The sequence below is a fragment of the Anomaloglossus baeobatrachus genome, chromosome 5 (genome assembly GCF_048569485.1).
Source record: "Anomaloglossus baeobatrachus isolate aAnoBae1 chromosome 5, aAnoBae1.hap1, whole genome shotgun sequence".
Taxonomy (NCBI): Eukaryota; Metazoa; Chordata; class Amphibia; order Anura; family Aromobatidae; genus Anomaloglossus; species Anomaloglossus baeobatrachus.
Genome location: NC_134357.1, coordinates 295,745,354 through 295,772,676, shown reverse-complemented (window position 1 = coordinate 295,772,676; position 27,323 = coordinate 295,745,354). Strand labels below are relative to the sequence as shown.

At 47.3% G+C, this 27,323-nt stretch overlaps 1 protein-coding gene across 1 annotated transcript in view; it reads left to right on the top strand.

Moving 5' to 3' along the window:
• Nucleotides 1–26,007, top strand: part of WBP2 (WW domain binding protein 2) — a 57,331-nt gene extending 31,324 nt beyond the window's left edge. Inside the window, exons 6-8 of the mRNA XM_075349604.1 lie at nt 752–877; nt 5,153–5,229; nt 25,330–26,007. Of these exons, the coding sequence (XP_075205719.1) occupies nt 752–877; nt 5,153–5,229; nt 25,330–25,383 (257 nt within the window). The 3' untranslated portion in view covers nt 25,384–26,007. The remainder of the gene's footprint in view (nt 1–751; nt 878–5,152; nt 5,230–25,329) is intronic.
• Nucleotides 26,008–27,323: the final 1,316 nt, after the last annotated feature.

The window sequence follows — 27,323 nt, the reverse complement described above, 5'->3', positions numbered from 1 at the left end:
AGAAGACAGATTAGAACGGCACAGATAGAGGGTGAAAATGCTGGAGGGTGAATATAAGACCAAGGGCAGGCGACTTAAGGGTGCTTTACACGCTGCGACATCGCTAGCTCGCTGCCATAGTGAACATTATTGCTACGGCATCGTCACATGCACATACCTTGTCACTGACGTCGCTGTGACCGTCGAACAATCCCTCACTCAAGGGGGAGGTGCGTTCGGCGTCATAGTGACACCACTGCGGCATCACTAAGCGGCCGGCCAATAGAAGCGGAGGGGCGGACATGAGCGGGACATAACATGCCGCCCACCTCCTTCCTTCCGCATTGCCGGTGGACGCAGGTAAGGAGATGTTCATCGTTCCTGCGGTGTCACACATAGCGATGTGTGATGCTGCAGGAACGACGAACAACATCGTACCTGTGGCAGCAGCGATACTAAGGAAAGAGCGACGTGTCAACGATCACCGATTTTGCGATCGTTGATCGTCGCTCCTTGGTGTCACACGCTGCGATGTCGCTACCGGCGCCGGATGTGCGTCACTAATGACGTGACCACGGCAATATATCGGTAGCGATGTCGCAGCGTGTAAAGCACCCTTTAGATTTAAAGCAAAACTCCAGCAGTGAAATAAAAAAAACCTGCTGGTGTAGTGTTGTAAGTAAATAGATTCTGATAATTAAACTTTGCTCTACGTTCTTACATAACATGAAAGTGCAGCAATTTCTGATGTATTTCCTAAATTACTTTACAGATTTTTACCCAGGGCCATCTATGCAAGACAGTAATCTGACATACATGCATCCCCCTCCTCCTCCTTACCCAGGACCCTTGGGACCACCTGTTGCTTCTGCTCCTGATTTTCCTTCTACTCCAGCAGGTAGGAATTTGTGTCGTTTTCTTTTGTTTGGTTTTTTTTTACACTAAGTTACTGCAGAAAAGCCATAACAAAAATGCATTGTAGTTTTCCATAAAAGCAATTTTAGGAACTGTTTTCCAGACTGTAAATCTGATGTAAAAGATGCATACGCTTTACTATTCTTACATTCATGGTTTGCAAGCTTTAGCATTACACAGTGCAACTGTCTTTTTTTTATATATATATATATATATTATATTATATGTCATGTTCAGTTATGCACCTGTGTACACTGCATATTAGGTAGTGTTGTCAATGTTTTTGTCTAGATTATGCGGTCATGCCTTCTGACTGTGCGCTTCTCCCCTATTAGCCACAGGTGATTTTATTCTTTATAGCAGGTTTCTACTCACCCATACACATGGAGGTTTTTAACCCAAAGAGAGGTTTTAGCCCAGAGAGGCCTCAGTTCTGAGTAGGTTCTCAGTAATATGAGAATGCCTTGATGTGGCTACTGGGCAGATACAGAAATGGCCATTTTTGTGTGCTAAATTTTTTCTTGATGTCCGAAAGCAGTAATGCATGCCTATATCCTTACATTAATGGTGTGCATGCTTTTGCAGCGGTCTTTTTTTTCTGTTTTTTTTTTTTGTGTGCAAAATACCTAAAAAGGCGCTTACTGGATTGCATGCTTGATCATCCCCACAAGAGGCCACACTGCTGTGCTCACTGTTGTAGAAAAATTGTCAGAGCATTGTCTGCTTTGCATTTGCAATATGCAATACTGAGGATCTCAGCTTAACTGACTTGCATATGAAGAAGCACTTGACCTGGGAGGTGATCAGAGTCGCGTCACGATCAGTTACATGCTACCTCCAGCTTATGAATCTCAGCACGATAGTCTGACTCACTCGGGAAAATCAGTGTACTATCTGGACTGCCAGTGTGATACACCCTGTGCGAGATCTCACTTGGTTGTTTTGGCTAACTGAAGGAAGTGGAAAGGGCAACGCCTTCTCTGCTTCTATTATTTACCCTGCTAAGATGTGACGGTCTGCTGTTCTGACTCACTCAGGAGACTAAAAAAACTGTTTTCTTGGGTGATAAACCCGGCTGGATGGTCTCTACTTATTAACCTGAAATAGCACTTGGACAACATCTCAGGGGCTATGTGGCTTGCTGCTCAAAAGGTCAGACTTATGCCGCGCTCATATCAGTGGTATTTTGCCACAGGGCCAGATCTGGTACAAATGCGTTTCAGCTCCATTCATTTCCTATGGAATCGCGGCAACATGCGATCACATGCGGTTGCGTGCGTCACATGCAACCGCATGTCACCGCATCCTTCCACAACTAGATTGGAGGGGAATTGAGCTGAAATGCATTTGTACCGATCCGGCCCTGCGGCAAAATACCACTGATGTGAGCGGCGCTTTACGTAGAGAAGTTCAATCAGGTTCGCTTACAAAGTTACCTTCCACTGAGAAAACTCTGCTTGATAATCTGACCCCTCCAAGAGAGAGTGGATAGGGTATAATGAGTGATCTATCAGAGAGAAACTTGATGGTCCAACCCTTGGGAAGTGGTCAGAATATCTCTATTTCCCTATCACGATCTACGCTTGAGCGGGCACAGCTTTAGACTCTCTCACGATACGTACTGCTGAGAGGAATCAGCTAGCCATTCTGACTAATTCGGGAGACAGGTCAAGGTGTTGTCTTTTTCACAAACAATACAGCCTTTTGAACATATAATGATTGTTGGTCTAAAATACTGTGAAGAGTGGTCAGAGCACCAAAAGGGTGCAACCTGCGCTCCCTGGACCACTCGCACAACATGCCCTTTAGTGTAATCTCGGAGTGTGGTTCTGACTCATTTGAGAGAAGTTCTCAGAGCACAACTAGATCGCCTGTGCGGAGCACTCGCCAGAGAGAATTCTCTTAGTGGGTCTAACTCAACCAGGAAAGAGGTGACAGTGCCATGTGTATCACTTCAGCGATATGCCACATATTAGTTGTGGGAGGTGGTTAAAAGAGCATCCAAACTGCGGGGTTTCCTGTGGAATACGCCCACCTATGTGGTCTCATGAGATTGGTCCAATTTACTCTGAAGGTCAGAGTTGCATCTGAAATCAGGGTAATTTGCAGGATTTCACCTGGCTCTGAGGTATCAGTTAGTGGGTCTGACTCACTCAAAGTGGACAGACTAGCCTCTGGTTTGTAGGGTTATCTGCGGTCCTCTCTTGGCTGTAAGGCCTTTATTAGTGGGTCTGACTTGCCCTGTAAAGTGGACAGAGTACCTCAGCAGATGAAGTTATTAGATGCTCTATGACAGTAACCAAGGGCAATGACACCTTGGGTTATTTATTCATAAACTGTGACTGGCCTCCTAAGCAGGTGTTGTCAAAAGAGACTTGTAGGTACAAACAATACAGTCAGCTACGGATTGGCCTGATGGAAATGTGTGCATACATGAGGCGCAGGCATAGAGATTATCAGGAGAGGCTGGGCCGTCTTGCTTGCAAAATCTTTTCTGGGATCAGACGTAATGAGAAATAAAAAAGGCAGAGAGATATAAAAGACAGAAGAGATACACTGACAAGCAAAATGGTAATGTTTTCGTTTGACTTTCAGGCACCATATCTCACCATCCACTACAGCCTTGAGCATAAGACTACCTTAATTTCATAGACAATCATCTTGGTTATCTCGTATATAAATTTGACTTGCGACTATTTAGCATATAATTAGTTCTGCAGATTATAGTCATGTCACTACATTGTTACTGTTTTGCTCCTAAAAATCTAAATTAAAATTTTTAGTATTTTATAAATATACCTTTTGGCTTTCAACATTGCCTGAATCCTGGGCATGCTCTCTAGTAGATTCAACCATTTCTTGACCAAAATCTGAGCCCAGATCTTTGCCAATGGTGGTGCATATTGGTTGACTCGCTTGGGTATGTATACAGCTTCTTCTTTAACTGTATCCACAAGTGTTCGATTGGGTTGGAGTCCAGGGACTGTGAGGGCCAATCCAGCACATGTACTTCATTGTTATTTGAACCAATTTTTGACTATCTCGATGTATGCTTCTGGTTGTCTTGCTTGATAACTATGTCGTCCTTTTGAAACCCATAGTACTTGAATGTACGAAGTAACTCATCTTGTAGGATACTCACCTATAGCTCAGCATTGAGACCACCATCGATCCTCGTTAAGTATCCAAAGCCTTTGGCTGTGAAGCAACCCCATATCAACTTTCCTCCACTGAACTTGACAGTTCCTTCAATTTCTCGATCCGGTAGCCCCCTTTTCTGTTGTTTCTTCCAGATCTATTTGCACCCATCAGAGTCTAGTCTGTTCACTTTCGTCTCATTGCTCCAAATCACCCATTTCCATTCTTCCACTGGCATACTTTTCAAACTCAAGCCAACCCTTCTTATGATGATCTTAAAGTAGAGGCTTTTTCACTTTTTTTCAGGCCACCATTCCAGACTTGTGTAACGTGTGTGGTAAAGTGCTGCATCGATGTCTGTGATTTCACTATTACGGAGCATACGATCCACTTGCCATGTTTTGTCACGCCAGAACCGATAGACCTTGTGATGAGCTGATATTTTGCCTGGACGTCCACCTCTTGACTTTTGAGTGGATGAATGGACTTCATTTCCTATTATTCCAACTGTCATGGTACTCACATGATGCACATGGTACCAGTGACCTCTTTGCTTGGGAATCATCCTAATAAAACACTGAGTTATTAGGGAATGTGAGAACAGGTTGTAATTTGTAGTATACAGAAAGAACAAAAATGTTCAAACACCAGGAGCAAAACAGTAACATGACAGGAATCTATATAACATTATATGCTAAATAATTGCAAGTCAAATTTATAAGAGATAGCAAAGATGATTGTCTGTAAAATTAAGGTAGTTGCACTCTCAAAGATGTAGTAGATGGTGAGGAGGTATGGAGGCTGAAATTTTGAGGTGCACTGATAAGACGCTAGGTGTACGTGTGACTCTTTAGCAGTGTGGTGCGGCCAGCAGTAGAAGTGAGACAGAGAAGTGCTGTCGTTGGCAAAGTCCCTGAGAGTACTGGCCCTAAAATGACTTCTCGAAGATGGTGGCGACCAAAGGAAGAGGAAGGTTGTAGGATGTGAGGTAAGTAGTGCGAGAAAGTGCAATTGACACCTATTTTGTCATTACTGTGCTCCCTGCATTTTATCAATGTATTGAATTGTTTAACCCGTGCTCTGTTTTTGATTCTTAATTGTACTTTTGCTTGTTTTCCAGCTGAGGCCAAGGCTGCAGAAGCGGCTGCCAGTGCTTATAACAGTCAGCCCAACCCTCCACATGTTTACTTGCCACCAGTAAGTCTTTCTATGGATCTTTGCTGCTACAAGTAAAAGTGGGCAACCCTGAACACTGAATTGGTTACCTATTGTTAGGATATTCCATCAATTATAGCCCAGAATAAAAACAATGAATAAAAACAATTAATGTATACCTTGCAGTCAGGGTGGATTTGATTTAAATCTAACTGATTTAAATCACGATTTAAATCACGATTTAAATCACTAGTCAGTAAGGCTTGATTTAAATCAGTGATTTAAATCAAAGTTTCTACCTAAACTAGTTCTTGCTACTTTAACATGCAAGTAGATGAAGATTTTTAGAATCACTTTTTATATTACTTTTTTCTCCCCAGTTTAATGGGTCAATCATTCATATTTGGACACCACTGTTCTGTTGTACTTAGGAAGGAGAAAAATAATCCTGACCTTAATAACAATTTAAATAGATTTATTCAACTGAAACAATAACAACATTACAGCATAAGTTATTTGCTTAAACAAACATCCATGTTTGTTAACTAATTTGGCTAAACAAAATATATATATATTTTAAGAAACTTAGACTGTCAGCCCAGCCGACACATGAAAAACTTAAATACTACTGTCCCTGCTGTCCTCTGTAGCTCACTTGTCGTCATCTTCATCATCATCTTCTTCTTTGTTCCTATTCATAATCTGGAAAAGAAAAACAAGCTTTCCTGCTTTATTGGGTCCCAACCGATTTCTCAATTTAGAATGAATGAGTCCAAAGGAGAAGGGAATTTTGTTTACTTACCGTAAATTCCTTTTCTTCTAGCTCCAATTGGGAGACCCAGACAATTGGGTGTATAGCTATTGCCTCCGGAGGCCACACAAAGTATTACACTCAAAAGTGTAAGGCCCCTCCCCTTCTGGCTATACACCCCCAGTGGGATCACTGGCTCATCAGTTTTAGTGCCAAAGCAAGAAGGAGGAAAGCCAATAACAGGTTTAAGGACCAATTCAATCCGAGGAACATCGGAGAACTGAAACCATTCCACATTAACAACATGTGTACCCGAAAAAAACGAAAAAACCCCCGAGAAAACAGGGCGGGTGCTGGGTCTCCCAATTGGAGCTAGAAGAAAAGGAATTTACGGTAAGTAAACAAAATTCCCTTCTTCTTTGTCGCTCCATTGGGAGACCCAGACAATTGGGATGTCCAAAAGCAATCCCTGGGTGGGTAAAAGAATACCTCATGATAGGGCCGTCAAACGGCCCTCTCCTACAGGTGGCCAACCGCCGCCTGAATGACTTATCTACCTAGGCTGGCGTCTGCCGAAGCGTAGGTATGCATCTGATAATGCCTGGTAAAAGTAAGTAGACTCGACCAGGTGGGTGCCTGACACACCTGCTGAGCCGTAGCCTGGTGCCGTAATGCCCAGGACGCACCCACGGCTCTGGTAGAATGGGCCTTCAGCCCTGAAGGAACCGGAAGCCCAGTAGAACTGTAGGTTTCAAGAATTGGTTCCTCGATCCTCCGAGCCAGGGTGGATCTGGAAGCTTGCGACTCTTTACGCCGACCAGCGACAAGGACAAAGAGTGCATCCGTGTAGAACCTGAGTGCTCTCACCAGATCCAACAGCTGCAAATCTTTCTGAAGTTGGTGGACTGGATGAGGACACAAAGAAGGTGAGGTGATATCTTGATTGAGATGAGAGTGGGATACCACCTTATGGAGAAATCCCGGAATCGGGCGCAGAACTACCTTGTCCTGGTAAAGGACCAGGAAGTAAGATTTGTATGAGAGCGTTACTAGCTCGAAAACTTCTCCTAAGAGCCGTGACCGTACTAGAGAGGCCACTTCCCGTGAAAGGTGGGAAAGGGAAAATCTTTCCTAGGCTCGAAAGGCGGCTTCTTAAGAGCAATTAGAACCTTGTTCAGATCCCAGGGCTCTAACGGCCGCTTGTACGGAGTGCTGAGAAGACAAACTCCCTGCAGGAACGTGCGTACCTGCGGAAGTCGTGCTAGGCGTTTCTGAAAAAAATACAGATAGCGCTGAGACTTGTCCCGAGAGGGAGCTGAGCGACAACCCATTTTCCAACCTAGATTGCAGGAAGGAAGGAAACATAGACGATGGAACCGGCTTGGGAGAAACCCCTTGAGCCGAGTACCCAGATAAGAATATCTTCCACATCCTGTGGTCAATCTTGGCGGACGTTGGTATCCTAGTCTGTCCCATGGTGGCAACCACGTCCTGAGATAATCCTGAAGACGCAAGGCTCCAGGACTCAATGCCACACCGTCAGGTTGAGGGTCGCAGAATTCAACTGGAAAAATGGAAAAATGGCCCTTGAGACAGCAAGTCTGATCGGTCTGGTAGTGCCTCCGGTTGGCCCACCGTGAGGTACCACCGATTCGAGTACCACGTCATCCTCGGCCAATGGAGCGACGAGGATGGCGCGGCGGCAGTCGGGCCTGAACTTGCGCAGCACTCTGGGCAACAATGCCAGCGGCGTGACCCATAAGGTAGCTAGAACTGCGACCAATGCTGAACTAAGGCGTTCGCCGCCAGAGATCGAAGATTGTGAGACCGTGCCATGAAGCCGGGACGATGTTGTTGTGCCGTGACGCCATTAGGTCGACGTCCGGCATCTGTCAGCGGCGACAGATCTTGAGGAGACCATACGCCTGCGTCCATACCCTGGCGACTGAGGAAGTCTGCTTCCCAGTCTTCCCCTGGGATGTGAACTGAGGATACGGTGAATGCCGTGCCTTCCACCCACGTCAGAATCTGCCGGATTTCCTGGAAGGCTTGCCGGCTGCGTGTTCTTCCTTGGTGGTAAATGTATGCCACCGCTGTGGAGTTGTCCGATTGAATTCGGATTTGCTTGCTTTCCAGCCACTGCTGGAAGGCTAGTCGAGCAAGATACACTGCTCTGTTTTCCAGAACATTGATCTGAAGGTTGGATTATTTCTGAGTCCAAGTACCTTGAGCCCTGTGGTGGAGAAAAACTGCTCCCCACCCTGATAGACTCACGTCTGTCGTAACTACCACCCAGGATGGGAGTAGGAAGGACCTTGGGAAGTACATGAGGCGTCTCAATGTGTGCGACTGGTCCTTAAAGGAGAGATTGTAGCCTTGTCTGTAGTGAACGCTGTTGATTTAGCGTAAGCTTCACTATCGCTGAGAGAGTATGAAACTCCATGCCTAGATATGGTAGCGATTGGGTCAGGGTCGGATCTGACATTGAAAGTTGATGATCCACCCAAAACTCTGGAGAGTCTCCAGCGCAACATACGGGCAGTGTTCCCTAAGAGGGTGCCTTGACCAGGAAATCGTCCAAATACGGGATCACAGAGTGACCTTGAGAGTGCAGAACTGTCACTACTGCTGCCATGAACTCGGCGAAGACCCGTGGGGCTGTCGCCAGCAGGAAGGAAGAGTTACGAACAGAAGGTGTTCGTTTCCTATAACGAAGCGCAGAAACGCTGGTGCTCTGGATCAATCGGCACGTGGAGATAAGCATCCTGTCTATTGATGCTAGGAAACCTCCTTGGGACATTGAGGCGATGACGGAGCGGAGTATTCCATCCAGAACCGCCTGGTGCTCACGAGCTTGTTGAGCCGTTTTAGATCCAGAACGGGACGGAACGACCCGTCCTTTTTTGGCTCCCGAAATAAATTGGGGCAAAAACCGTGACCTTGGTCCTGAAGAGAAACGTAGTCACCACTCCTTCTGCCTATAAAGTGCCCATCGTTTGCAGAAGCGCAACGGCTCGGCCGGGAGGTGGAGAAGTTCTGAAGAATCGAGTTGGAGGACGAACTAAACTCTATCCTGTACCCGTGAGACAGAATGTCTCTCCCCCAACGGCCATTGACCTATGGCAGTTAAATATCGCCAAGGCGGGAGAGCCTGCTACCGAGCGCGGATGCGAAGAGAGGAGGCTGCAAGTCCTGAGGAAGCCGCCTTGGAAGCGGGTTTTCAGACTGTCTGTTTTGGGCGTGACTGAGCCCGCCACGAATCTGAGCTCCTCTGATCTTTTTGAGTCCTTTTGGACGAGGGGACCCCTGCTCTGTTGGGGTTTGTTTGTCTGGGCTGAGGTAAGGATGAATCTTTACCCTTGGAGTGTTTAATGATTTCATCCAAACGCCCACCAAACAGTCGTTCCGCAGAAAAAAACAAACTGGTTAAGTACTTTTTTGGAAGCAAAATCTGCCTTCCATTCACTTAACGACCAGGGTCTGCGTAAAAACACGGAGTGAGCGGACGCCTCTGTCGTACGGCTCGTAGAGTGTAGGACAGGCGTAATCGCGTAAGACGCAAATGCAAACATTTGAGAGGTTAAGGATGCCACCTGCGGTACAGATGTACGTGTGACTGTGTCCATCTGTGTAAGACAAGCTGAAATGGCTTGGAGTGCCTCTATGGCTGCGAATGCTGGAGCCAACGGCGCGCCTACAGCCTCATAGGTGGATTTCGACCAGAGATCCATCTGTCTGTCAGCGGCATCTGTAAGTGGAGCCCCATCTTCCACTGCAATTATGGATCTAGCCACAAGCCTGGAGAGTGGAGGATGTCCCTTGGGACACTGGGTCCAGCCCTTGACCACGTCAGGGGCAGGGATAACGTGTATCTTAAGCCGCTTGGAGAAGCGCTTATCTGGATAAGCGTGGTGTTTTTGGACTATCTCTCTGAAGGCAGAGTGGTCCAGAAAAATACCTAATTTACGCTTGGGATACCTGAAATAGAATTTCTCCTGCCGTACAGCTGGCTCCTTCACAGGAGGAGCTGAGGGAGAAATGACCAACATTCTATTCACTGCAGACTTCATCCCCAGCCTCTGGATCATTAGCAGAGACTCCGGCTGAGTTGCATACAATGGGGGTGTATGTAACCTGCCGGCCATATAGCCGTACCTGCTGTACCGGCTGCATGGAAAACATGTGCTTCTGCACCTCTGTTTTCCACAGACAGTATGCTGTAATCTCCTCCGCACAATAAGGAGGATATATACAAAAGTACGACCAAAACAGTGCAATGCATAGCGTAGAAGCATATATCTCAATGCACTTCGGCACTAGTGGGGTTAGCACCACAAGTGCTGATTAACGCCTGCTCACAGCGATTGTGTGAACCTCAGAATCCCTGTCAGGGTGTTCCCACACTTGTCTGTTTTATCGCTATAGAAAGAACTGACAATAATGGCTGCCGGCGTCCTGTGTTAGAGAAGGAAGCCGTGGGCGTGCTTGAGAAAGTGCGGGAATCCGGTTTCACAGTGCACACAGTGAGAGGGGTGGAGTATGCAAAACATACTCCAGCTCTCCGGGCTGCCGTGATGTGCAGCGTCACGCCCCTACCCTGACTGGCAGGCCTGTGGGCGTTAACGAACGAACTAGGCCGCAAAAGCCGGGGACTCGATTTATAAGCGCGGCCGCCGTAAAAGCGCGGCCAGCGCGGAAGTCCCCGGCGCACCACAAGTCCCAGCCGCGTCGCAGTCCCAGCGGCCGGCGCGACCGTTCTACATAAGTCTGCCCACTCAGCTAAGCTGAAGTGAGACAATGGCACAAGCGCAGCAGCGCTGATGTCCCCGGCGCACTAACACACCCAGCAATGCTGCGGTGTGCGTGCGAAATGCACGGGGACACAGAGTACCTTGAGGAAGCAGGGCCATGTCCCTGATGTACTCCGCTCCATATCCAGCGTCTTCTCCAGGGGCTGCAGATGGAGCACGGTCTCAGTGCCTGGAGACCGTTAAAATCCCACTTCGCCCAGAGCCCTGTAACAGGGATGGGGAAGGAATCAGCATGTGGGCTCCAGCCTCCGTACCCGCAATGGGTACCTCAACCTTAACAAACACCTCCGACATAAAGTGGGGTGAGAAGGGAGCATGCTGGGGGCCCTAGTATGGGCCCTCTTTTCTTCCATCCGACATAGTCAGCAGCTACTGCTGACTAAACAGTGGAGCTATGCGTGGATGTCTGACCTCCTTGCACAAAGCATGAAAACTGATGAGCCAGTGATCCCACTGGGGGTGTATAGCCAGAAGGGGAGGGGCCTTACACTTTTGAGTGTAATACTTTGTGTGGCCTCCGGAGGCAATAGCTATACACCCAATTGTCTGGGTCTCCCAATGGAGCGACAAAGAAAGAGAATATTCTTTCAACGCCTGCAGAAGAAGCTACTGCTATTAAAAGTGAAATCATTACTTGTCTCTAAATCCAAGCGCTTAAGTGACTTCCACCAGTTTACTGGTGTGACCTTCCTTAAAATATCTTCAGCAAACATATATTTCTTGAATGGTTCCCCCTTAGCTCTGAAGTTTATTATAGTTGGCATTAAAGATGGATGATTGCTGGATACCCATGTCATAGCTAACTCCTCTTCCTCAGCACTTAGGTTTTGACCCTGATATTGGATATTGACAATATTTGCCAAAAAATGAGCTGGAGTCAGTGCTTGTCCCATTCGTTTGTTTACGGCTTGTAATTTAATTTTGTCCATGTGTAGTTCTGTTTTTAAGTGTTCACTCAGTTACTTCCAAATTTCAACAGCATCCGCAATAAAACCGCTATTTTTCTGTATTTTGTTTAAAGCTTGAGAGATGGGTTTCAGGAAGCTCAGCATATGTTCAACATTTCTCTTAAGCCCAATGTTGAGGATTCTGGCCGTGACAGTGCCATCTATTTTATCTCGATTTTCTTCACAAAGTGTCATCAGAATAGGCCAGTTTTTGATATACTGCTCAAAACAGTCCACCACAGAGTTCCATCTAACATCTTGTGGGAGCGTTAGCTTGGTTCCACCCATCCTTTTCAGAGCTGCTGCAGCAAAATGATTATTACGGAAGTATTTAGCAATTTCAACAACATTAGCCTTTATTTCTGGAACACTTAAGTCTTTGGCTGAGCACTGCAACCATATGTTATTAGCAGCTTTGTATTCCCTCCCTGCTCTTCTAAATCTCTTCTCATCTTGGATACGTTTGCAGCATTGTCAGTGACCAAACTGCGTACTAGACATTTGAATTTTTGTTCACATGTCGTTATAGCTTTTACTGCCACTTCTTGTAAGTATTCTGCTGTGTGTACATTTCCTGACGTATCAGTTGTTTGTGCAAGGAAGACTTTACCTTCTTCTGTTGTTATACAAGCACATACAATAGGATCATTGTGGACATTACTCCACCGATCAATACTTAGGTTAACAATTTTACCCTCCAGAGCTGTTGCACATTGCTCCATTTCTCTGTCATACACTTGATCCAGCATTTTCCCTGCAACATCAGCTCTGCTGGGTGGACTGTATCCTGGTCTCAGTGACTGAACCATATTAGTGAAATGTGGGTTCTCAGTCAGACGGAAAGAAGAGTTTGTTGCATAAATAAACTGGGCAATTTTTTCATCAATCAACTCTTTTTCTAATCTGCTAGTTCTTATCACAAACCTATCTATGGTGGTTCCAGGAGGTAAAGGTTTTTTCTTCCTTTTGGGTGATGGTGATATGTGGCTGTGGGTGTCTGATGATGATGCTGCTGCTAATGAAGCACTATCCTGGATGGATAACTCTGAAACTGTAGAACAGGATGATGGTGATCTTGGAGGTGGATAGTTTCCAGAATCCATGAATTCCCCTAAACAAAAAAAGTCAATGCTGTTATTTTATTGTTTATTATACAATTTCTGCTTATTGTACACAACACATCACTGCCCCTGCCCCAAAAGGAATATTTGTTTTTCTTCATAACTGTACCAAATGACAGTAACATGCAGAAATATAATTTTTCTCACACATGACAGTTCAGTCTTTAGAAATAGGATTCAATAAAAATGTTTACCAACCTGAAGATCCTGCCTGTTCAGAAGTGTTTCTTTGGTCATCTTCATCACCGCACTTCTCATGATGTTGCCTCATTCGCGCCACCAGGCCTTGCATCTCTTTGTTGCATCGTTTGCATTTTGCACGCATGCCTGCCTTACCGATAGGCGAAGGAGCTTCATTAAAATATTCCCAAACTGGGTCTCTTTTACGGCCTGCTGCCATTATAAGGAAAGAATGTAATAAACCTCAGATCGTACACACAAACAGATCCAGACTTGTCTGTCTGTGGCTATGCTGCAGTATTGTGCTCAAAGTTTCACTTTCATTTTCTTGTCTGCTTGCCCTTTCTCCTCCTCACACTTAGATTCACATTCTTCTTGTGCATATCTATTCCACTCCAAACAATCAGAAACATATTGTCTAACTTCTTGGACTTGGCACTGAAGGGGTTGATTCTGTATTCATAGGTTTGTAGAACAATAGGATTAAGGTCTTTTTCTCAACTCTGTTCATGTTGTAATATTTTTGCCGTGAAGAAGAGGCTGGGACCTCTGCGGAGTCAAATTCAGTTTTGAGAACTGTGTAAGTAAAGCGAGCGTCTGTGATAATATAGGAGAGAAACTGCCCACTAATCCTACAGAAACCTCTGGAAGAGCATGGCATTGTGAATGTTACACATATACAGCCTTTATTCTACTGAGTTAAACAACTCAGCTTTATCTCATGATGTAAGAACCTTTGGATGGTAAAATATTTTCCTCAAAAAGCAGTTTATTGAAAAAAATCCGATTTAAATCAAAAAAATCCGATTTTTTTTTTTTTTTTAAAAAAACATTGATTTTTATCCACCCTGCTTGCAGTAAATAGTAGGACATGTAAAAAACATATGGTACAGTGGAACCTCTGTTTACGAATAACTTGGTGTGCGACTATTTCACTTTACGAGCAAAGCTTGCTGTAAATTTGTAACTCAGTTTATGAGCATGCTTTGCTGTACGAGAAAATCTTACCGCACACACTTCCGGTTACGTACATCCACTCGCTCTTGCAGTCAGCACACACACACACACACACACACACACACACACACACACACACACACACACACGCTCCCCTTACCTTCCGTTCCATCGCCGGCCTCCTGGTTCTTGTAGTTCGCCAGTACAGGATGTGTATCGGGAAACCATCGCGATGATGGAAGAACTTCCGCTATCAGCCGCTTCTCAAAGGCAGCACGCTGACCAGTCAGAGGCAAGCGGCTCATGCCTTTGACGCCAGCGCTCTGGCAACGGAAGCTCCGGCATCGGTCGTGATGGTTACCCAATACACATCCTGTACCGGTTAACTACAAGACCGGGAGGCCGCGATAGAACGGAAGGTAAGGTGAGCATAATATGTGTTTTTTGCATGTGTGGAATGGCACAATAGGGGACCAGGATGGGACATTGAACAAGTTGTGGAACGAATTGTCTGAGCTTCCTTTATTTCCTATGGGAAATTTTGCTTTGCTAGACGAGTAACTTGGTTTACAAGCACTCTCCCAGAATGGATTGTAAACCAAGGTTCCACTGTACTTTTAGTAGACTTTTTTTTTTTTTATTAAAAAAAGTGTGAAAGCCACGCCACTGCGACAAGGTGTACCCAGTCAGGATGGTCCCTAACTCACATTCCTACATGTCAAAAGGCCTTAAAAGAGACAAAGCCGAGAAGGACCTAGGCCTGACTGTTTGACACTTGCGTGTGGAAGCTAAATAGATAAGGTGCGCCACCCAATGGAAAGATTGGAGTGGCACACTTCCAAATGTGCAAAGAACTAAAGCCAAACAATATGAAACTGGTGGCAGTCTGACTTTTGCAGCCCCTAAGATCAGCTGTTTTATGACTATCATTACAGCTATTATTGTAAGATATATGTCAGAACAACAAAGGTAATATGCAAGTTTTGATTGTATAATAATTTATAACTCGTTCGGTCACCTTCGTTTATTAGTTTTACCGTATTTCTTTGTCGCTCCATTGGGAGACCCAGACAATTGGGTGTATAGCTACTGCCTCCGGAGGCCACACAAAGTATTACACTTTAAAAAGTGTAACCCCTCCCCTCTGCCTATACACCCTCCCGTGCATCACGGGCCCATCAGTTTTTATGCTTTGTGTTGAAGGAGGCACACATGCACACAAGCTCCACATTTTAGTCAGCAGCAGCTGCTGATTGTATCGGATGGAAGAAAAGAGGGCCCCCCACAGGGCCCCCGGCATGCTCCCTTCTCACCCCACTGAGTCGGCGGTGCTGTTAAGGTTGAGGTACCCATTGCGGGTACAGAGGCTGGAGCCCACATGCCGTTTTCCTTCCCCATCCCTTAGGGGCTCTGGGAGAAGTGGGATCCTAACCGGTCATCCAGGCACTGGGACCGGGCTCCCTCCGCAGCCCCTGGGGGAATCTGACGGACAGGAGACTGGATATCATCAGGGACAGGGCCCTGCATCCAAAAGGTACTCTGTGTCCCCTTAGGGACGGTACATGCAGCGCCTGTGTTACAGACGCCGCAGCGGCTCCTGTGTGGTTTGTGAGACCGGGACTACCGCGCCTGTTTGCCGGCCGCGTTTTTAACTTTAGTCCCCGGCTTTTGCGGCCTAGTACCATATACTCCCGCCCCCGGGCCTGCCAGTCAGGGGTAAGGGCGGGACGGCCGACTGGACGTCGGCAGTGAGGGCTGGAGCATACTTTGGTATCCTCCTCCCCCCTCACTGAGCACTGTGGGGCACCAGTTTCCCGCACTTTATTAGGCACGCCCACGGCTCCATCCTCCCCTCAGAACGCTGGGCGCCATTGTTATAATCAATACTGCCGGTGGGGGATTTCAGAACGGGCTCCGCAGTTCTGACAGAAGTGGGATCCTAACCGGTCGCCGGTCACTGGGACCGGGCTCCCTCCGCAGCCCCTGGGGGAATCTGACGGACAGGAGGCTGGATATTATCAGGGACAGAGCCCTGCACCCATGAGGTACTCTGTGTCCCCTTAGGGACGGTGCATGCAGCGCCTGTGTTACAGACGCCGCAGCGGCTGCTGTGTGTTTTGTGAGCCGGGACTACCGCGCCGACCGCGCCTGTTGGCCGGCCGCGCTTTTAACTTTAGTCCCAGGCTTTTGCGGCCTAGTACAGGTACTCCCGCCCCCGGGCTTGCCAGTCAGTCACTTCTGCCGGTGGGGGATTTCAGAAGGAGCTCTGCAGCTCTGAGAGTCCCTGGCAGGGAATCTGGTGGACACACCACCGCTTGGGGCGGTTGGTAAGCCACACCAGTTGTCAGGTGCTGGACCCCCCTGGGTCCCGTAGTGTGTATATATATATATATATATATATACAGTTAGGTCCAGAAATATTTGGACAGTGACACAAGTTTTGTTATTTTAGCTGTTTACAAAAACATGTTCAGAAATACAATTATATATATAATATGGGCTGAAAGTGCACACTCCCAGCTGCAATATGAGAGTTTGCACATCCAAATCGGAGAAAGGGTTTAGGAATCATAGCTCTGTAATGTATAGCCTCCTCTTTTTAAAGGGACCAAAAGTAATTGGACAAGGGACTCTAAGGGCTGCAATTAACTCTGAAGGCGTCTCCCTCATTAACCTGTAATCAATGAAGTAGTTAAAAGGTCTGGGGTTGATTACAGGTGTGTGGTTTTGCATTTGGAAGCTGTTGCTGTGACCAGACAACATGCGGTCTAAGGAACTCTCAATTGAGGTGAAGCAGAACATCCTGAGGCTGAAAAAAAAAAAATCCATCAGAGAGATAGCAGACATGCTTGGAGTAGCAAAATCAACAGTCGGGTACATTCTGAGAAAAAAGGAATTGACTGGTGAGCTTGGGAACTCAAAAAGGCCTGGGCGTCCACGGATGACAACAGTGGTGGATGATCGCCGCATACTTTCTTTGGTGAAGGAGAACCCGTTCATAACATCAACTGACTCTCAGTGAAGTAGGTGTATCTGTCTCTAAGTCAACAGTAAAGAGAAGACTCCATGAAAGTAAATACAAAGGGTTCACATCTAGATGCAAACCATTCATCAATTCCAAAAATAGACAGGCCAGAGTTAAATTTGCTGAAAAACACCTCATGAAGCCAGCTCAGTTCTGGAAAAGTATTCTATGGACAGATGAGACAAAGATCAACCTGTACCAGAATGATGGGAAGAAAAAAGTTTGGAGAAGAAAGGGAACGGCACATGATCCAAGGCACACCACATCCTCTGTAAAACATGGTGGAGGCAACGTGATGGCATGGGCATGCATGGCTTTCAATGGCACTGGGTCACTTGTGTTTATTGATGACATAACAGCAGACAAGAGTAGCCGGATGAATTCTGAAGTGTACCGGGATATACTTTCAGCCCAGATTCAGCCAAATGCCGCAAAGTTGATCGGACGGCGCTTCATAGTACAGATGGACAATGACCCCAACCATACAGCCAAAGCTACCCAGGAGTTCATGAGTGCAAAAAAGTGGAACATTCTGCAATGGCCAAGTCAATCACCAGATCTTAACCCAATTGAGCATGCATTTCACTTGCTCAAATCCAGACTTAAGATGGAAAGACCCACAAACAAGCAAGACCTGAAGGCTGCGGCTGTAAAGGCCTGGCAAAGCATTAAGAAGGAGGAAACCCAGCGTTTGGTGATGTCCATGGGTTCCAGACTTAAGGCAGTGATTGCCTCCAAAGGATTCGCAACAAAATATTGAAAATAAAAATATTTTGTTTGGGTTTGGTTTATTTGTCCAATTACTTTTGACCTCCTAAAATGTGGAGTGTTTGTAAAGAAATGTGTACAATTCCTACAATTTCTTTCAGATATTTTTGTTCAAACCTTCAAATTAAACGTTACAATCTGCACTTGAATTCTGTTGTAGAGGTTTCATTTCAAATCCAATGTGGTGGCATGCAGAGCCCAACTCGCAAAAATTGTGTCACTGTCCAAATATTTCTGGACCTAACTGTATATATAATATTGTATACATTTTCTCTATTCGGCAGCATTATTTGCTTTTGGCTCCCTCAGCCGGAGCCTCCGGCACTGGTGGGACCCTCGGCTCAGGAGGTACCGCCGGGTTCCACTGCACAGATGGAAGGGACAGAGTTTACAATTTTGACTGAGAAACTCTCTGAGTCGCTTCACATTCCATGGCTCAGTCCATGGACAGATGGTCTGCTAAGATACTAGAAGCTTGGCAGTCCAGACCGGTAACACAGGGCCAGGGCACCGTGAGTTCATCGTCCCCAGGCCCTCTCGGTCGGTACAGCAAAGGGCTCCTGGGGTGGCACCCAGATCCCACGGTGAGAACTCCGACACGGACCGCAGCCTCAGACAGGCTAAGCGGGCTTGCTGGGAACCTTCCCCGGCGGCATCACGCGGTTCGGGGTCTCAGCATGAGGACCCTCTGGAGGATGAAGCGGAGGTCGCAGCTCAGGGCTCTGATCCTGACGTTGCTCTCAATCTGGATACACCTGAAGGGGACGCCATAGTAAATGACCTTATAACGTCCATCAACCAGGTGCTAGTCCCTTTCCCCCAACTCCACCTATAGAGGAGTCGGCTTCACAGTAGGAGAAACACCAGTGTAGGTTTCCCAAACGTACCCGGAGTGCGTTTTTCGATCACTCTAACTTCAGAGATGCTGTCCAGAAGCACAGAGCACTTCCGGACAAGCGCTTTACTCAGCGCCTTAATGACACACGTTACCCTTTCCCCCCTGACGTAGTTAAGGGTTGGGCTCAGTGTCCCAAGGTGGATCCTCCAGTCTCCAGACTGGCGGCTAGTTCCGTAGTATGAGTGGCAGATGGTTCATCGCTCAAGGATGCCACTGACAGGCAAATAGAGCTCATGATGAAATCCATCTATGAAGCCATAGGCGCGTCTTTTGCTCCGGCCTTCGCAGTCGAGCGGGCACTCCAAGCTATCTCAGCTTGTCTGTCTGAGACTAATGTGGTCCCACGTACCTCTGCTCCGCAGGTTGTGTCTTTGACTTCTCAGGCGTCGGTTTTTTCGTCCTACGCCATGAACACCGTCCTGGACTCTGCAAGCCGTACAGCGGTAGCATCCGCCAATTCGATGGCAGTCCGCAGGGCCATGGGGCTACGCGAATGGAAGGCAGACTCTGCTTCCAAGAAGTTCTTAACCGGTTTGCCATTTTCTGGCGACCGTTTGTTTGGCGTGCAATTGGATGAAAAACCGATGGGTGAGAGACATTCCGTCTCACGGTTACAGGATAGAGCTCAGCTCTCGTCCTCCGACTCGTTTCTGCAGATGGAGTTGTGATCCCCGTTCCGCTTCAAGAACGTGGTCGCGGTTTTTACTCCAACTTGTTCGAGGTACCAAAAAAGGACGGATCATTGCGGTCCGTTTCCGGGCCTCATTCTGCTCAACAGACACGTGAGAACCAGACGGTTCCGGATGGAATCTCTCCGCTCAGTCATCGCTTCGATGTCCCAGGGAGTCTACCTAGCATCAATCGACATCAGGGATGCTTATCTCCATGTGCCGATTACACCAGAGCATCAACGCTCCCGGTGTGTCGCCATCCGGGTCGAACGCTTTCAGCTCGTGACTCTGCCTTTCGGCCTGGCGACAGTCCCACGGGTCTTCACCAAGGTCATGGCATCAGTGGCGATGGGCCTACCCTCTCAGGGACACTCGGTGATCCCTTACTTAGACGATCTCCTAAGTCAAGGCACCCTCCCGGGTGCCACGTCTACACAGCCTGAACATTGTTTTGGAGACTCTCCAGAGGTTCGGGTGGATCATCAATTTCCCAAGTAAAAATTGACACCGACCCAATCACTGACTTACCTCGGGATGGAGTTCATTCTCTCTCTGAGATAGTGAAGCTACCGCTGGACAAACAGCGTTCGCTGCGGACAGGGGTGCACTTTCTCCTTCGGGCCCAGTCTCACCCCTTGAGGCGCCTCACGCGCTTCCTAGGGAAGATGGTGGCAGCAATGGAGGCAGTTCCCCTTGCGCAGTTTCATCTGCGTCCACTCAACGGCACATTCTCCGCAAATGGGACAGGAGGTCGACGTCCCTAGACAGAAACGTCTCTCTTTCACTGTCAGACAAAACCTCTCCTCAGTGGTGGCTTCTTCCCACTTCTTGGTCGAAAGAAATGTCCTTCCTGCTCCCATCCTGGGCTATGGTCACGACGGACAAGAGTTTGTCAGGGTGGACAGCGGTCTTCCTCCACCACAGGGCTCAGGGAACCTGGACTCTGACAGAGTCCTCCCTTCAGATCAATGTTCTGGAGGTAAGGCCAGTGTAGCTAGCCCTAAAGTCATTCCAGCGGTGGCTGGACGGCAGGCAGATCCGGATACAGTCGGACGACGCCACGGCGGTCGCGTACATCAACCGCCAGCACAGAGCGCTGGCGGCGGACGCATCAGTTCAGGTCTAGTCGCAATTTCGACTGCCTTATGTATTTCCTCCTCTGGCGCTGCTGCCCAGAGTGTTACTCAAGATCGGGTCCGACTGCAGCCGCGCCATCCTCGTCGCTCCAGACTGGCCGAGGAGGTCGTGATACCTGGATCTGTGGCACCTCACGGTGGGTCGACCGTGGGCACTCCCGGACCGACCAGACTTGCTGTCTCAAGGGCCATTGTCCATCTGAATTCTGCGGTCTTCAACCTGACTGGGTGGCCATTGAGTTCTGGCTCTTAGCGTTCTCAGAGTTTTCTCTATCACGCCTTTCGCAGAAGGTGGTCTTCCTAGTGGCAGGCACATCACTTCGGAGAGTGTCTGAGCTAGCAGCGCTGTCATGCAAGCCCCCTTCCTGGTGTTTCGCCAGGATGAAGTGGTTCTGCGTCCGGTCCCGGAATTCCTACTTAAGGTGGTATCCTCCTTTTCTTCTCAATCAGGATATCTCCTTACCTTCTTTTGGCTCTCATCCAGTTCACAATTGTGAAAAGGATTGCGCTTGTTAGATCTCGGGAGAACACTCCGGCTCTTCTTTCGCGCACTGCGCCCCCGCGCCGTTCTGATGCGCTCTTTGTCCTGGTCACTGGCCAGCGTAAGGGGTCGCAGGCTTCCAAGTCAACCTTGGCTCGGTGGATCAAGGAACTGACCCTTGAAGCCTACCGTTCTTCTGGGCTTCCGATTTCCTTTAGAGCTGAAAGCCAATTCTACCAGAGCCGCAGAGGCATCCTGGGCATTGCGTCACCAGGCTACGGCTCAGCAGGTGTGTCAGCACTACCTGGTCGAGTCTGCACATTTTCACGAAACACTATCAGGTTTATGCCTATGCTGTGGCAGATGCCAGCCTAGGTAGGCGAGTCCTTCAGGAGGCGGTTGCTCACCTGTAAGAGAGGGCCGTTTTTTCGGCTCGTTTTATCGAGGTATTCTTTTACCCACCCAGGGACTGCTTTTGGACGTCCCAATTGTCAGGGTCTCCCAATGGAGCGACAAAGAAGAAGGGAATTTTGTTTACTTACCGTAAATTCCTTTTCTTCTAGCTCCTATTGGGAGACCCAGCACCCGCCCCTGTTCCCTTCGGGCTGTTGTTCTTTTGTGTACACATTTTGAAGGGTTCTTTTGGTTCATGGTTTCAGTTCTCCGAACATCCTTCGGATTGAATTTACCTTAGACCAATTTATAAGTTCCTCCTTCCTGCTTTGGCACCAAAACTGATGGGCCCGTGATGCACGGGAGGGTGTATAGGCAGAGGGGAGGGGTTACACTTTTTAAAGTGTAATACTTTGTGTGGCCTCCGGAGGCAGTAGCTATACACCCAATTGTCTGGGTCTCCCAATAGGAGCTAGAAGAAAAGGAATTTACGGTAAGTAAACAAAATTCCCTTCTTTTCGGATTATAAGACGCACCGGACAATAAGACACACCCTGGTTTTAGAAGAGGAAAATGGGAAAATAAAACTTTAAGCAAAAAATGTGGTCATGACACACTTATGGGGCGAGGATCTGCTGCTGACCCTATTATGGGGTAACGTCCTGCTCATATACTCCCCAGCCTGCTCATATACTCCCCATGCTGCTCATATACTCCCCAGCCTGCTCATATACTCCCCAGCCTGCTCATAATAAACCCCTATCCTGCTCATATACCCCCATCATCCTGGTGTATGGCCGCATCCTGTGGCACTTAAAAAAAAATAAACTTTCATACTCACCTTACCTCACCTCACTCCCTGCAGCACCGCTCCTCTTACTGTCTATGTCAGCGGCAGCGCCGCTGAGTGGAGCCGTCCCCGTTCCCCTGCAGCATCACGATCTCCTCTGGTCTGTGCCGGCGGCTGCGTGTGGACACGTCCGCACAGCGATGACGTCATCGCTGTGCGCGCCGCTAGTCTCCACGCAAGTCAGCTGACTGGAGGAGATCGCGGTGCTGCAGGGGAACGGTGAGTAATGTGTACTAATTCACTGCCCCCCGCGCTGATGATGATGCACGGGGGGCAGTGAATACAGCCGCACATAATCACTTCAGGCTGTAGTTGCCAGGGGTGATCATGCGGGCAGGCTGTTTATCCCTCGCCCATCACCCCGCCCACCTGTCAGTGCCGGCTCCAGCGCTGAGAGATGGGCAGGAGGAGGGGCGTGCATATTAAATGAGCGGGTCCACGTGGTCACGGCAGGCTGCTACAGCCTGCTCGTGCCCCTGATGACCCGCTCCATCGCAGCACCCTCATTCCCCACAGCCCTATATTCAGACCATAAGACGCACCCCCCACTTTCCCCCAACATTTTATGGTCCGAAAAATACGGTAAGTTTTTAACCATTTCTTTCTGGTGGGAGTGTCTGGAGACTTCCACACTATTATGACTTTCCTCACACAAAAAGAAAGATAAGGGTACCTAATATACGTAGTAGGCATAACTGAGGAGAAAAAAGGAGGACAGAAGACCAGAAGGGCTAAATTCTGTTGCATAACCACACGGCATTAAGGAAGGTCCCCTCTTCTGATTTACATGGAAATTGTATAATCGCTATTATAAATTTCCAGAGGAGCATTACATGACATATATAAGTCTCCTAAGGTTGGTTTGGTACTCTTCACAAGAAGAACCGTTCCCCCTAAGATCACCAGTCAGAGGCCTCTCACCTAGCCAAATCAGATCTCCTATCCTGCTTTGCACTGAGGAGGGACAAACGCCCAAAACGCTTGTCTTCAAATGGAGTCTCTGGTTTGGCTTCTTATCCCATGTCATGTAGCAAAACTCATTAAAGGGTCAATATTGACTTTAAAGAGGTGGTACACTACAAAGCTGAGTCACCACATTGATTTAAAGCAGGGAAAGAAGGTTCTTTCTAAAAACCTTCTTTTTGCAATTCAGCCTGTGAGCGGCGGTATCGCTGTCCGCTCATCCCCATCACGTGACCCGGGCTGCTGTGACCTCTGATGTCCGGTGATGTCATGTCAACTTCTGGAATTGAAAGTTGACCTAGCATCATCGAAGGTGGGACCCAGTCTCCCTGAGTGACTTGGTTGTGTGCCAGTGTTTTCATCACATGTCACAGCCCAGCATTTCACACACTCTTACCTTCCCCACTTAACAGAGTACCGCAAGCACAAAAGATGCTGTTATGTACGATGAAACCTTGCCCACAGCCTAGTCACTCAGGGAGGCTGGGTCTGCGTGGTTCCCAGGTCCTCCTGTGATCTCCGGTGGTTGCTGCACGCCGTTCTCCCCTGCTGCTAGCTGACAAACTGACACACACAGCCCGATCGCAGACACACACAGCCCGATCACAGACACACACAGCCCGATCGCAGACACACACAGCCCGATAGCAGACACACACACACACACACACACACACACACACACACACACACAGCCGATCGCGCGCGCACACATTACATCACATCCAGCGCTTCTGGCTGCAGGGAATGATGAGAGCAAGTCACGTGTCCGGCCACAAGTCCTGTTCTGCAGGTCGTTGCGCTCCACCGCACTGCCTCTCAGGATTCTGCCGGTGAGAAGAGATCGATGTCGCTGGATGAGGTGAGTGTGTATGCGATCCGATGTGTGTGTGAGATCGGGGGTGTGCGTGTGTGCGCGTGTGTGTGTGTGTGTGTGTGTGTGTGTGTGTGTGTGTGTGTGTGTGTGTGTGAGAGAGAGATCGGATGTTTGTGTGTGAGATCGGAGTATGTGTGTGTGTGTGTGTGTGTGTGTGTGTGTGTGTGTGAGATCGGATGTATGTGTGTGCGGGGGTACGATCACTGCAGGTCCTGCCGCTCAGCGTCAGGTGAGTGTGATTGCCGGGTGCCGCTGTGTATAATGAAGTGTCCTGCAGTATATGTATCTTTTTTAGCTGCACGGACACTTCATTACTGAACCGCGACTAGGGCTTATTTTGGGGGAGGGCTTATATTTAAGCCTTGCTCCGAAAATGCTGAAAATCCCTTCTAGGGCTTATTTTTGGGGGAGGGCTTATTTTTGGAAAACACGGTAGCTGTTTCATGCGTGCTGAATCCCTGTGTATGACTTGCTACAATTTTTTACTTTTCAGAGTCAGTTAAGTCTCTCTTTTGGCCCATTTTACATGAGAAAAAATAAGCTGCCTAATAATTCTGCACACCTTGATAAATGGTGTTGATATCCTTAGGCCTCACCCCTCCTCATTACACAAATACACATCATCTGATCGCTTTAAAGGGAACCAAACATCAGGATTTTCGTATATAAGGTAAAGCCAGTGCAGTACTGGCACTATCAGGCACAGGCTGTACATACCATTAGTGGGCAGCTCGGATGTTTAGGCTTTGAAATCCAAGTATGTGAAGTTTAAAAATTAAATCATCTTTTTGACTGACAGTTGCACCTCTGTTGAGAATATCCGGGCGGGTTATGCACATGGATTCCCGCACCGCTCCAACACCCCCTCACCCCCCGCCGCCGCCACCTGTTCCTCCCTCTCTCTGGCTCTATGCAATTTTTTCTATTCAGTAACATGGCGTCGGAGTTGGCGCCTGCACATAGCGCTCATTTCCGGCGCCATGTTTCTGAAGCTCGCATCACCTAGTCTTGTGCCTGAGAGGGCGGCGCATGCGCCCTCGCTTGTTCAGATCTCGTTGTGACCATGGAAGCGCGCGCGCGGTCACAACAGGACTGGAGAACAGCTGATCTTACTGATTAGCTGCAGCAGACTATATCGTAGCAGACGTCTGCTGCAGCTAATCGGTAAGATGGAGTTGTAAAGTACACACAAAATGATACTGTCAAAATATGGACTTGGATAATAACTGCGCACACATAGTAGACATGAACATGAGGAGTCCGAAAGCTTACAACAATGACTTTATAGGATTCTTGTTTTTTTTTTCTTGCAGGACCTTCCTCCACCACCTCCTTATTTTCCCCCTGATGACAAGAAGAACCAGTAAGGGTTTTTTTATGAGGAGGACCTGTCAACCAAAATTTCAAGGACCCTGGGAACTGACAACTCACAGGACAACATAAAAACATTACAGCGGGTCAGGCAGAGGAACCCTTAACCACCTCTAAATCTCATCTAGACCATTGTATCCCCATGTTTTCTTGCAGTATTGGCATTCAACACTGTAGCACTTCTGAGTTATACCGTAGCTGATATGTCTGAGTGCATCTTGCTATACAGAGCATGTTCTAATGCTAACCCCTGAAGCCTGATTGCTGTGCATATGCAAAGAATTAAATACATTTTGAAAGTTTAATTATAGTCTAAAACATACTATGTATAATACATTGAAGACAAGGGTTATTATTACTTGTGTGGGTTCTGAGTCCATGGGTCTTTATTTCTACTTTCACATAATACGAATGTATGACATTATTCTTTATCAGATAATTCAGCTTTCTTTTTTTTGCCTTTGAGGGAAGTAAATAAGGGTCATACTTTTTGTGGGTAAGCCGCCATCCCAGTGTCCACTGACAGATTAGAGAATTCTATACAATGTAAATGCAATGTTACTGTGAGTATGGAAAATAAAGTAACAATAAATAAAGCTAAGTTTAATTAACCTGTACAAGCGCTATAATAGGCAAAACAGCCCTCATCCACGGTGCATACCGCTTCCTCCCGCTCGTCTTTTTAATGGCATGGAAATAGAGATATTTTTATGGATTGTCAGTGCCACTATTTTTTTTTCTTCAAGAATTGAAGAACAATAGAGTAGGAAACTGCAGTGAAGTATTTATAAAAATCATAATTTACTGTCACAAGGACAATAAAACCTTGCAAACTGTCATGGTGGTGTCAGGATCTGTGGAGACTACAGATTCTGCCTGCTAAATTCTCTTATGTCTGTGATCAGCGCATGCAGACTCGAGCGTCAACCCACAGACTTGTAGTTCATAGGCAGGCTAGCAAGAGTAAAAATACACTTGTCGTTGGAGTCACAGAATTCATGACACACATCCGGCCTCGTTAGCGACGTCGTTGCATGTGAAACGCACAAACGATCGTTAAACGATCAAAATTACTCACCTAATCGTTGACCGGTTGTTCTATTTCCGATTATTGTTGCTGTTGCAGGACGCAGGTTGTTCGTCGTTCCTGCAGCAGCACACATCGCTAGTGATGTCGCTGTGTGTAAAGCCCGCTTTAATCTCTGCTGGGCTGCTTGTTAGTCTCCTTTGATCACATGCTGTGGGTGAGCCAGTTACATTCGCACCCCTCATATGTTGTATATGCTGGCTGGATAATTCTTTTAATGCCAGCTATAGCTTCTCTATACTGGTCTGATGAGGTGTTGTGATCCTGACTTACTGGTGGTTGTAGTACTTTGTTCCTATGAGCGGTTGTGGTGTTAGCTCTTGTTGTCCAGTTTTTGCTGCCTTACTTTCTCTTGCTTTTCTCCGTGATATCAACCACTGAGGACTCTCTGTTCTTTTAAACAATTTTTTTTATCTCTACTGGCTAACACGGTACAAAGATATATTTTACTTGTATCAAAATGGAGGCTACCAGAATGTACCGCATCTTTATGGAACTAAAGACACTTCTGATGACCTGAGTAGTCTCGAAAGCTTGCAATTATTACCATCTTTTCAGTTAGCCATTTAAAGGTATCAACCACTGAGGACTTCAGTTCTTTTAAACAATTTTTTTATCTCTACTGGCTAACACGGTACAAAGATATATTTTACTTGCTTTTCTCCTTCATTTCTTACAGTGTTTTCCTGGGAGTTTGCTGTGTGTCTGAGTTTTGGGTTTTCCCTGACTTAATCTGTATTGTCATCATACCCCTGCCCATTCCTTCCCAGATGTGGGGTGGGGAGGACAGTTTGGTTCTGGTCAGGAGAATAGTAGGCATGGTACTTCAGCATCTCCACGACCAAGGGG